Genomic DNA, 12301 nt, shown 5'->3' on the forward strand with positions numbered 1-12301 from the left:
AGCCTGCTCAAACTGTATACAAATAAAGTTCTATCCGTGTCAGTGTTATGCTATTATGTCATGGCTTATAATTAAATCGGTTTATTTCTTAATCTTGAGCGTTCTTTATGTAAGAGCATGTGCTTCTAATGTTAGAAAACATCACTATGTTTCTGAAAATTTACCAATGAAACCATGAACCAGCAGAACATACAGCTGTGCAAAGCTCTGAGTCCATATGTGACCCTGTCGTGTCTGCCCAGGTCTTGTTTCTATTTTTTCAGCAACCCTGAAGCCTTTTGTGCAGAACCTTTATGTGCGCTCCAGCCGTGGCCTGTCTGTCTTTAGAGAACCAGTGCGTCCTCTTGACTTTATTACCTTTATTCCTGTTCCTTACCCTAATATGGAATTTCTGCAGAAGTGACAATGTGTTTTGCCCCCTGCTTTTTGGGTGACATGTAATTTGGTAACATATTCTACAGGTACAGAAGACTATAGGTCCAAGCTGAGCGGGGACTGCTTTGCTGACCTGGCATGTCCAGAAAAGTGTCGCTGTGAAGGCACCACAGTGGATTGTTCTAACCAGAAGCTCACTAAGATCCCTGATCACATCCCCCAGTATACCGCTGAGCTGTAAGTACATCACCTTTTCAGTAGTAGATACAGTCCCCAGTGTACAACTCGAAACTCCTGTGCTCCTAAAAACATTCAATATGATGACACTACAAGGTAGTGTCCGATGTTCTTGGTTTAGTAACTTTTTTTTTTTTTAAATGGCTGAAATTAAAGAAAATTCCTTATAGAACTTATTCTTCAGGGGGAGAGTAGTACAACCACGATGATGATATCAACTGTCTCTTGAGGTACTGGGAACTAGCCCAGGATCTCATAGTGAAGGCCCAGGATTTACTTTGGCACTGTTAATCTCTTTTGCCAAATATAACAAAATTTTAGTTGGTTGTAGTCAGCTTCAAACATTATGCTGGAGTAAGAATTTCCTCATATGCCAACCATCATACTCAAGACATCGCATCCCTGTAAGCCAAACTGCCACAATATATACTTTAATATATATATATATATATATATATATATATATATATATATATATATATATATATTACTAATTATTTTATTTTTTTTACATAATTCAGGCGTCTTAACAACAATGAATTTACAGTGTTAGAAGCAACTGGAATATTTAAGAAACTCCTACAACTGCGAAAAATGTAAGACTTAACTTAAAACTTAACTTAACTTAAACTTTTTGGTTTGTAGATCTATAAATGAATCCATATTTTTTGTCCTTAGACACATGCTGTGTTGTTCAATGTTTAGGTTGTTTTCCTATTTATTTTTTCTCCTGATGTAGAATATATGTCAATGAAACAATTCTTTAGATTTGTACCTCATTGAAGTTATGGAAGGCATAATGACTGCAGGATCAGACTACACAGGGTTTGTTTGTAGTCTGTGACCTTGGAGACACATTGGTCTGCATAGAGGTCATTAGTCAGAAAACCATTGTTCTACACATCAGGATAGTTGAAAAACAAGGGGTTAAAAAGTAGTGGGATAATGCAAAGTGCCAATATGATACAAATTACATGCTGCTATTGCACATAGTTCTACAAGAAAGACAAGAAAGCAAATACACAGTGTTCCGACTTTCACAGATCTTTATCCCACTTGACAAAGAGGATCAAGATGATGTGTTTTCACATTGTCATGTTCTGCTTCCCAGAGAGAACTATTTATTTTGCAGTGTGTTCAAATCTTACAGCTTTTAACTATTACTTTGGCATTGTACCAAATGTATTTTTTAATTTTTTTTAAATAAAATTACATAATATTTTTTTTATAAAATTACATAAAATTCTAATTTTAGAAACCTTAGCAACAACAAGATTGCAGATATCGAAGAAGGAGCCTTTGAGGGGGCAAATGGAGTGAATGAACTTATCCTGACCAGTAACCGAATAGAGAATGTGCACCATAAAATGTTCAAAGGCCTGGACGGGCTCAAATCATTGTATGTATCATTAACCTTCTTCTCTACTTTCTTGCCACTTAAATATATTTCTACTAAAAGTAAAAGCAGTAATGATCTTAGGACCTCTGTTAATTATGTTTTCAGTGTTCTCTGACTGGTTTGAGTGGCATTGGGGCTGCTCTGCCAGTGGGTCGCTCCCCCTGTGGGCATGGGTGTTGCGGCGGTGGTGGCTGCCGCCCAGTGCTACGCCATTTTATGCTAGGGACGTTAGGGACCCACTATTTACAGGTGGCCGTGACATGGCTAGTGGGCTGGCACTTCATGATCATAATGTACACTAACAACCTGTTAGTTTAGTAAATGTTGCTGAGAAGCATTAGATCATTGCGCATGTTGTGGATGTGCGACCATGTCTGTTTTCTCTATTTGAATTCCACATTGGGAAAGATATGCCACTATCAGAGTTGTCTGGATGTATCTTACCTCCTTCCCATAGAAGAAATCTGAAAGTTTGGCTGTGCTAAACATTCAAGTTTTTGGAGTAGTTGGGAGAGAACTTTTTAAATAGTAATGCATGTTCTCTTAGATATTTCATACCTACTGTACTCCTGGCCCTTCACAAAAAATGATAGATAAACCCCTAGGGACCCCTATGTAACTACTCTAATAACCATACCATTTGCTGTCCCTGAAAGTAGATTTATGTGTTCAAGATAATAGAACAATTAGCCTCAGGCCAGACCATTAAAGGACCAGATGAGCCAGTGGTATGAAACTTTGAAATGCTAACTGGCCCATCCATGGCATGGGCCATCAGGTCAGGAATAGTCTGTAGGTGACAGTGAAGAGGGTACTTATCACAGTGCTGTATTATTTAATGTATAACCTTTTTAATTATTACTGTTAATGTGACCTGTGTATGTAGACTGAAATTAGAAGGGGACAAGTACCGGAGTGTGAATCCTCAGACCCATTAATCTAATGATAATAGATATAAATACATGCAGTATATGTTTTTAAGGTCATTGGTTTCTGCTGGGTGTTGCTTACAAGAGTCATGGGGATAATCTTTTATTACATGTCATATTCCCTTATAGGACAGGAGTTACGGTAAATACAACCCAATATTTCTAGAATAACAAGCTGTAACTTTTATCTTTCTCTCGCTTCTTGCAGGATGCTGAGAAGTAATCACATTACCTGTGTGAATAATGACAGCTTCACCGGCCTGAGTTCTGTGCGCTTACTCTCTCTCTATGACAATCAGATTGTCACAGTGGCCCCGGGAGCATTTGACACGCTGCATTCTCTGTCTACATTGTAAGTAAAATCTTGAAGTATAGCCTGCCGCCAGTGTTGTGTAGACCTAATGCCAACTAATCTTACTTGTTAGTTTCCTGCCCATATCTGAAAATTGCTTCAGGTCGGTAAGCCTCGTTCTGCAGCAAGCACCTGTTCCTTTTGCAGTGAGTGGAATATAAGCAGGGCCTGCATAATTCTATCACTTTTAGAAAGCCACCTCATCTTTTGTGTACAGCTGAAATCTAAAAATAACCCCCAGAACTATTTCCTAATAAAAATTAAAAAAAACACAGTGGAGTGCCAATTTTTATGTGTTTTAGACACATGAATGATGGCAACACAGAGCTGCATGAATGGTCCAATGAATGATCTAGTCTAGTAATAGGCTCAGTAAAGGTGGTCCAATGAATGATCTAGTCTAATATTAGACTCAGTAAAGGTGGTCAAATCTACACAATCGGCGCTTGTTTACAGTGACCAAGAGGTCATCTAATAGAGCCCCAACATTTCAAGCAAGATGTATTAAATTTATAATACAAGATTTGTCACTGAGATAAATTTGGCAAACTTTCTGCCTGTCTGGTCCAATTTTATAATGTCTAACTTTAGGACAGCACTGATATATTTCCTTCATTGTTTGTAAATACTTTGAATGGATTTTCAATTAGCATTTTTGAGAATTGACCTTAATATGGACACAATTACAGCAAAGACTCCTGGGAGAAAGTTTTCTGCAGTACTAAAGTGGACAAAGACCATGGTCGTAGTTATAAAAAGTGTTTTTGTTTTATATATGAACTGAAAATGCCATGCATTGTAGTTATGAAGTACCTTTTAGTTGATACATCTAGCTCTGACCTATGGTACATACATCTGAGGTTCAAGCCTTGTCCATGCCTGAGGTCATAAAACAATGTAAACAAACTCAATTCAAATTGGCCCCAAATTGTCATTTTCCATCCAAATAGGTTTTTAAATATTGTAATATATTTGGTGCTAAAATTGATATATTCAGGGATGATTGTCAGGTATTTGCAGCGGCTTGAAGTGAGGAAGAGTGTATTGTCATTCCAATAAATTCAGAACTATTTCCATTTGACACAGCGGCCACCGAAACACTTACTACCTCATGTATATGAAATGTGACACTCTACACCTAGCAGCTAATGTGTGAAAATTAAAGATGACATGTTTATGAAGGCCGGCACCATCAATAGACGGCAAAATAAAGTGGTGAGATGCCAGGGGTATCAGGAATTGCAAGTGAATTCATTTTTCTAACTGGCATGTAATCAACTCAGCTGTCACTTTGAATTGGAGAGAGGACTGTGAAGCCGCCCCGAGATGGGAATCACAAGATGACAAATTAATGAAATTGAGGATGTCACTTAAAATCCAATAACAAAAAAGAAATCTGCCTTCATCCCTATATCATATTACTGCATTGTGTGATAGGGATGCTATGACAGCAAGGCGGATTGAGTGCAAACTCCAATACCCTGCTAAATAAGTTGAAAGAGATTCACGGCAGTGATCTAATATTGTTGTCTGCATGTGGGAATCACTGAAATGGGAGTCAGGTCCCCAAGTGGGAAAATATGAATATTTGTTATATGTATATTTAAAATTCTTGTCACTTGTGCAATGCCCGCCACATCATTTCATCCATTGCATGGTACTGAGAAGAAGGCTTTATTGCCACATGACCGACATGCTGGATCTGCATGACCTGATAGCAAAAAGCTCTACTTGATTGTGATGCCAAGGAGATAAAGATGATGACCTCCTTTTAAAGTAAATTTTGGAGAGACCAAAACAAGGAAATGGGAGGGCTGGTAAGGGTTCATGCTGTCTCCTATCTTCTAGAATAGACCAAAAAGTATGCAACAAACTCAATTACTCTTTAAACCATTGTTTAACAATGATTTACATGTAGTAAGTAGCATCACCTACTAATGTATTGTCTGTATCCAAAATGCCTTTGTAAACCAGTCCCACATGCAGTCACTAAACCAAGCCCCTAGTGTTTTCCTCCTGTACACTGAACAGTGATTATTTCCCCTCCCTGTAGAACAGCTGTCACATATCACATGCCTTATATCTCCATGTTCCCAGCTCTCAATCCTCCCTCCCTGTTTCTAGAAGGATTGTGTTTCACATGCTGGGCAGCAAATAATGAAGACTAAGTGAGCAAACAAACAGAGTGTAATTACAACACAACCTTGAATACTGTTATGGAGAGGCATGGAGGCAAATGTAAAGGCAATGGGGGAGATTTATCAAAATCTGTGTAGAAGAAGGGTGGTGCAGTTGTTTCAGAGGCTTTTCTAAAATGAACAAAGCGATCAGATTGGTTAATATGTGCAATTGCACCATTCTTCCTCCACACAGGTTTTGATAAATCCCCCTCAATGTCTGTGAGGAATCATAGAAACAAAAGTCCTTCACATTGGCAATCCCCTCCACAACAAGCACTGGCTGCATCAAAACAAAGGTGCAGCACAGAGCTGGGCATGGCAATTAAAATAAAAATTATTGCTTCTGGGCTATGTTGGTATTGCTTATATAGGTAATTTTCTTATTTTTTTATAAATCCCTTTAAACCAAGGGAGGCATCAAGTGGGAGACATTTCACTTTTTCATGGGAAGATATACTATCTTACATAATTTATACAGTGTGTTATGTCAAGCATAGCATACAATAAGTTATTAATTTGGCTTTATAGGAACCTTTTGGGCAATCCTTTCAATTGCAACTGTCACCTGGCCTGGTTGGGAAATTGGTTGAGAAAGAAACGCATTGTGACTGGAAATCCTCGATGCCAAAAACCTTACTTCCTCAAGGAGATTCCAATCCAAGATGTCGCCATTCAGGACTTTACTTGTGAAGAAGGTAAGAACTAAGAAATATTTAGGGTCTAAGACATTGTGTTCCTGCAGTTATTGTACTGACAATAAAGCCAGCCATATATTTAGATATCTTTAAGTCGATTGCTCACTTGGCTGACAGCTATTATGCCAGACTCCACATACACATGCACACGCAGTCATTTGTACATTTGCCCTAAATGGAGAAAGAGAAGTAAGCTACCATAGAACTCTGGTGGCAGCTAATCTTCACTGAGGATGAAAGGAATGAGCATATCACAATCTAACAGCTGTCTCCTTTTTTTAATCCAACAGCTTGTTACTTTTTTAATCCAACAGTTTTTTTCTTTTTTTTTTCTTGGAAGGGGGGGGGGGGTTAGTGGCATATTGTGTATTGTCAACTAAAATCATTATGGTAAATATCTGTGTGACATGAAATGTGACGTCCACCACTTAATAGTTATTATAAACCTATGGAGCTCATCTTCTGCACTGAATCAGATCAACTGCCAAGTTGTGGAGTAAAACGCACAGCTGTACGATGCTTCAGGTTATATTTAATGACTGATGGGGGTCTCAGCGCTGAGACCTTAACCCATCAGAAGTTTGACATGGCCATATGACAGTTTCTAAGTGACGGTAACGCTTTAAAGCCTCTTTTTGTTAACAATTATGTAACTACCTTACAGCCATCTGAAGAAAGGTCTTAACAGCACTATCACTAATGTAAATATAATACTATAAGTATCTGCTCAGTGTGTAATGAACATCTCTTGCCTCCTTTGTATACACCAGGGAACGATGACAACACTTGTTCGCCACTTGCTCGCTGCCCAGCAGAGTGTACCTGTCTAGACACGGTAGTCCGCTGCAGTAATAAAGGTCTTAAAGCATTACCAAAAGGAATACCAAAGGATGTAACCGAGCTGTGAGTAGCATTGATAGGTAGACTGTATTAAAGCCCCTTATACACTGTAGATCAGCATAAATTAGTTATTTGCTGAATACAGTTGAATATAGTTCTTGGGTGTTTTTGACTGGCATCTAGGCCCAGTAAATAATGTCAATGGAACAAAGGAAAAAAAAAACATCCTGCTCATGTCTGTTACGCCGAGCGCTCCGGGTCCCCGCTCCTCCCCGGAGCGCTCGCTACACTTCCCTCACTGCAGCGCCCCGGTCGGTTCCACGGACCCGGGGCGCTGCGTTACTACCTCCGGCCGGGATGCGATTCGCGATGCGGGTAGCGCCCGCTCGCGATGCGCACCCCGGCTCCCGTACCTTACTCGCTCCCCGTCAGTTCTGTCCCGGCGCGCGCGGCCCCGCTCCCTAGGGCGCGCGCGCGCCGGGTCTTTGCGATTTAAAGGGCCACTGCACCGCTGATTGGTGCAGTGGTTCCAATTAGTGTTTACACCTGTGCACTTCCCTATATCACCTCACTTCCCCTTCACTCCCTCGCCGGATCTTGTTGCCCTAGTGCCAGTGAAAGCGTTCCTTGTGTGTTCCTTGCCTGTGATTCCAGACCTTCTGCCGTTGCCCCTGACTACGATCCTTGCTGCCTGCCCCGACCTTCTGCTACGTCCGACCTTGCTTCTGTCTACTCCCTTGTACCGCGCCTATCTTCAGCAGCCAGAGAGGTTGAGCCGTTGCTAGGGGATACGACCTGGTCACTACCGCCGCAGCAAGACCATCCCGCTTTGCGGCGGGCTCTGGTGAAAACCAGTAGTGACTTAGAACCGATCCTCTAGCACGGTCCACGCCAATCCCTCTCTGGCACAGAGGATCCACTACCTGCCAGCCGGCATCGTGACAGTAGATCCGGCCATGGATCCCGCTGAAGTTCCTCTGCCAGTTGTCGCTGACCTCACCACGGTGGTCGCCCAGCAGTCACAACAGATTGCGCAACAAGGCCAACAGCTGTCTCAACTGACTGTTATGGTACAACAGTTACTACCACAGCTCCAGCAATCATCTCCTCCGCCAGCTCCTGTACCTCCTCCGCAGCGAGTGGCCGCTTCTGGAATACGACTATCCTTGCCGGATAAATTTGATGGGGACTCTAAGTTTTGCCGTGGCTTTCTTTCCCAATGTTCATTACACTTGGAGATGATGTCGGACCAGTTCCCCACTGAAAGGTCTAAGGTGGCTTTCGTAGTCAGCCTGCTGTCTGGAAAAGCCCTGGCTTGGGCCACACCGCTCTGGGACCGCAATGACCCCGTCACTGCCTCTGTACACTCCTTCTTCTCGGAGATTCGAAGTGTCTTTGAGGAACCTGCCCGAGCCTCTTCTGCTGAGACTGCCCTGTTGAACCTGGTCCAGGGTAATTCTTCCGTTGGCGAGTATGCCGTACAGTTCCGTACCCTTGCTTCAGAATTATCCTGGAATAATGAGGCACTCTGCGCGACCTTTAAAAAAGGCCTATCCAGCAACATTAAAGATGTTCTGGCCGCACGAGAAATCCCTGCTAACCTACATGAACTCATCCATCTTGCCACTCGCATTGACATGCGTTTTTCCGAACGGCGTCAGGAGCTCCGCCAGGATATGGACTCTGTTCGCACGAGGCGTTTCTTCTCCCCGGCTCCTCTCTCCTCTGGTCCCCTGCAATCTGTTCCTGTGCCTCCCGCCGTGGAGGCTATGCAGGTCGACCGGTCTCGCCTGACACCCCAAGAGAGGACACGACGCCGCATGGAGAATCTCTGCCTGTACTGTGCTAGTACCGAACACTTCCTGAAGGATTGTCCTATCCGTCCTCCCCGCCTGGAAAGACGTCCGCTGACTCCGCACAAAGGTGAGACAGTCCTTGATGTCTACTCTGCTTCTCCACGTCTTACTGTGCCTGTGCGGATGTCTGCCTCTGCCTTCTCCTTCTCTGCTGTGGCCTTCTTGGACTCTGGATCTGCAGGAAATTTCATCTTAGCCTCCCTCGTCAACAGGTTCAACATCCCGGTGACCAGTCTCGCCAGACCCCTCTACATCAATTGTGTAAACAATGAAAGATTGGACTGTACTATACGTTTCCGCACGGAGCCCCTTCTAATGTGCATCGGATCTCATCACGAGAGGATTGAACTGTTGGTTCTCCCCAATTGCACTTCTGAAATCCTTCTTGGACTTCCCTGGCTTCAACTCCATTCCCCAATCCTGGATTGGTCCACTGGGGAGATCAAGAGTTGGGGGCCCTCTTGTTCCAAGGACTGCTTAAAACCGGTTCCCAGTAAACCTTGCCGTGTCCCTGTGCTTCCTCATGTAACCGGTCTCCCTAAGGCCTATATGGACTTTGCGGACGTTTTTTGCAAAAAACAAGCTGAGACTCTACCTCCTCACAGGCCTTATGATTGTCCCATTGACCTCCTCCCGGGCACTACTCCACCCCGGGGCAGAATCTATCCTCTGTCCGTCCCAGAGACTCTTGCCATGTCTGAATACGTCCAAGAAAATTTAAAAAAGGGCTTTATCCGTAAATCCTCCTCTCCTGCCGGAGCCGGATTTTTCTTTGTGTCCAAAAAAGATGGCTCTCTACGTCCTTGCATTGACTACCGCGGTCTTAATAAAATCACGGTTAAGAACCGCTACCCCCTACCCCTCATCTCTGAACTCTTTGATCGTCTCCAAGGTGCCCATATTTTTACCAAACTGGACTTAAGAGGTGCTTATAATCTCATCCGCATCAGAGAGGGGGATGAATGGAAAACGGCATTTAACACCAGAGATGGACACTTTGAGTATCTGGTCATGCCCTTTGGTCTATGCAACGCCCCTGCCGTCTTCCAAGACTTTGTTAATGAAATTTTTCGTGATCTACTATACTCCTGTGTTGTTGTATATCTGGACGATATCCTGATTTTTTCTGCCAATCTTGAAGAACACCGCCAGCATGTCCGTATGGTTCTTCAGAGACTTCGTGATAATCAACTCTATGCCAAAATAGAGAAATGTCTGTTTGAATGCCAATCTCTTCCTTTTCTAGGATACTTGGTCTCTGGCCAGGGACTACAAATGGACCCAGATAAACTCTCTGCCGTCTTAGATTGGCCACGCCCCTCCGGACTCCGTGCCATCCAACGTTTTTTGGGGTTCGCCAATTATTACAGGCAATTTATTCCACATTTTTCTACCATTGTGGCTCCTATTGTGGCTTTAACAAAAAAAAATGCCGATCCCAAGTCTTGGCCTCCTCAAGCGGAAGACGCCTTTAAACGACTCAAGTCTGCCTTTTCTTCGGCTCCCGTGCTCTCCAGACCTGACCCATCTAAACCCTTCCTATTGGAGGTTGATGCCTCCTCAGTGGGAGCTGGAGCTGTCCTTCTACAAAAAAACTCTTCCGGGCATGCTGTTACTTGTGGTTTTTTTTCCAGGACCTTCTCTCCGGCGGAGAGGAACTACTCCATCGGGGATCGAGAGCTTCTAGCCATTAAATTAGCACTTGAGGAATGGAGGCATCTGCTGGAGGGATCAAGATTTCCAGTTATTATTTACACCGATCACAAGAACCTCTCCTACCTCCAGTCTGCCCAACGGCTGAATCCTCGTCAGGCCAGGTGGTCTCTGTTCTTTGCCCGATTTAATTTTGAAATTCACTTTCGGCCTGCTGATAAAAACATTAGGGCCGATGCTCTCTCTCGTTCCTCAGATGCCTCTGAAATTGAACTCTCTCCTCAACACATCATTCCTCCTGACTGCCTGATTTCCACTTCTCCAGCCTCCATCAGGCAAACTCCTCCAGGAAAGACCTTTGTTTCTCCACGCCAACGCCTTGGGATCCTCAAATGGGGTCACTCCTCCCATCTCGCAGGTCATGCGGGCATCAAGAAATCTGTGCAACTCATCTCTCGCTTCTATTGGTGGCCGACTCTAGAGACTGATGTGGTGGACTTTGTGCGAGCCTGCACTATCTGTGCCCGGGATAAGACTCCTCGCCAGAAGCCCGCTGGTTTTCTTCATCCTCTACCTGTCCCCGAACAACCTTGGTCTCTGATTGGTATGGATTTTATTACTGACTTACCCCCATCCCATGGCAACACTGTTATTTGGGTGGTCGTTGATCGATTCTCCAAAATGGCACATTTCATCCCTCTTCCTGGTCTTCCTTCAGCGCCTCAGTTGGCTAAACAATTTTTTGTACACATTTTTCGTCTTCACGGGTTGCCTACACAGATCGTCTCGGATAGAGGCGTCCAATTTGTGTCTAAATTCTGGAGGGCTCTCTGTAAACAACTCAAGATTAAATTAAATTTTTCTTCTGCATACCATCCTCAATCCAATGGACAAGTAGAGAGAATTAACCAGATCTTGGGTGACTATTTACGACATTTTGTTTCCTCCCGCCAGGATGACTGGGCAGATCTTCTACCTTGGGCCGAATTCTCGTATAATTTCAGAATCTCTGAATCTTCCTCCAAATCTCCGTTTTTCGTGGTGTACGGCCGTCACCCTCTTCCCCCCCTCCCTACCCCCTTGCCCTCTGGTCTGCCCGCTGTGGATGAAATTTCTCGTGATCTTTCCACCATATGGAAAGAGACCCAAAATTCTCTCTTACAGGCTTCTTCTCGCATGAAGAGATTCGCAGATAAGAAAAGAAGAGCTCCTCCCATTTTTTCCCCTGGAGACAAGGTATGGCTCTCCGCTAAATATGTCCGTTTCCGTGTCCCGAGCTATAAGTTGGGACCACGCTATCTTGGTCCTTTTAAAGTTTTGTGTCAAATTAATCCTGTCTCTTACAAACTTCTTCTTCCTCCTTCTCTTCGTATCCCTAATGCCTTTCACGTCTCTCTTCTTAAACCTCTCATCCTCAACCGTTTTTCTCCTAAATCTGTTCCTCCCACTCCTGTTTCCGGCTCCTCGGACATCTTCTCTGTCAAAGAGATTTTGGCCTCTAAAAAGGTCAGGGGAAGAACCTTTTTTTTAGTGGATTGGGAGGGTTGTGGTCCAGAAGAGAGGTCCTGGGAACCTGAGGACAATATCCTGGACAAAAGTCTGATCCTCAGGTTCTCAGGCCCCAAGAAGAGGGGGAGACCCAAGGGGGGGGGTACTGTTACGCCGAGCGCTCCGGGTCCCCGCTCCTCCCCGGAGCGCTCGCTACACTTCCCTCACTGCAGCGCCCCGGTCGGTTCCACGGACCCGGGGCGCTGCGTTACTACCTCCGGCCGGGATGCGATTCGC

General features: G+C 43.9%; 1 protein-coding gene across 5 annotated transcripts in view; it reads left to right on the forward strand.

Moving 5' to 3' along the window:
* The window catches only part of SLIT2 (slit guidance ligand 2), a 327901-nt gene that overhangs the window by 270206 nt on the left and 45394 nt on the right, over positions 1 to 12301 (forward strand). For all 5 annotated transcript variants that reach the window (XM_056555443.1, XM_056555414.1, XM_056555429.1 and 2 more), the window contains 6 exons: positions 462 to 612; positions 1134 to 1208; positions 1868 to 2011; positions 3149 to 3292; positions 6001 to 6167; positions 6938 to 7070. In XM_056555443.1, coding sequence (XP_056411418.1) covers positions 462 to 612; positions 1134 to 1208; positions 1868 to 2011; positions 3149 to 3292; positions 6001 to 6167; positions 6938 to 7070 — 814 coding nt within the window. The remainder of the gene's footprint in view (positions 1 to 461; positions 613 to 1133; positions 1209 to 1867; positions 2012 to 3148; positions 3293 to 6000; positions 6168 to 6937; positions 7071 to 12301) is intronic.

This window comes from Hyla sarda, chromosome 1 (genome assembly GCF_029499605.1).
Source record: "Hyla sarda isolate aHylSar1 chromosome 1, aHylSar1.hap1, whole genome shotgun sequence".
In the NCBI taxonomy this organism is placed as follows: domain Eukaryota; kingdom Metazoa; phylum Chordata; class Amphibia; order Anura; family Hylidae; genus Hyla; species Hyla sarda.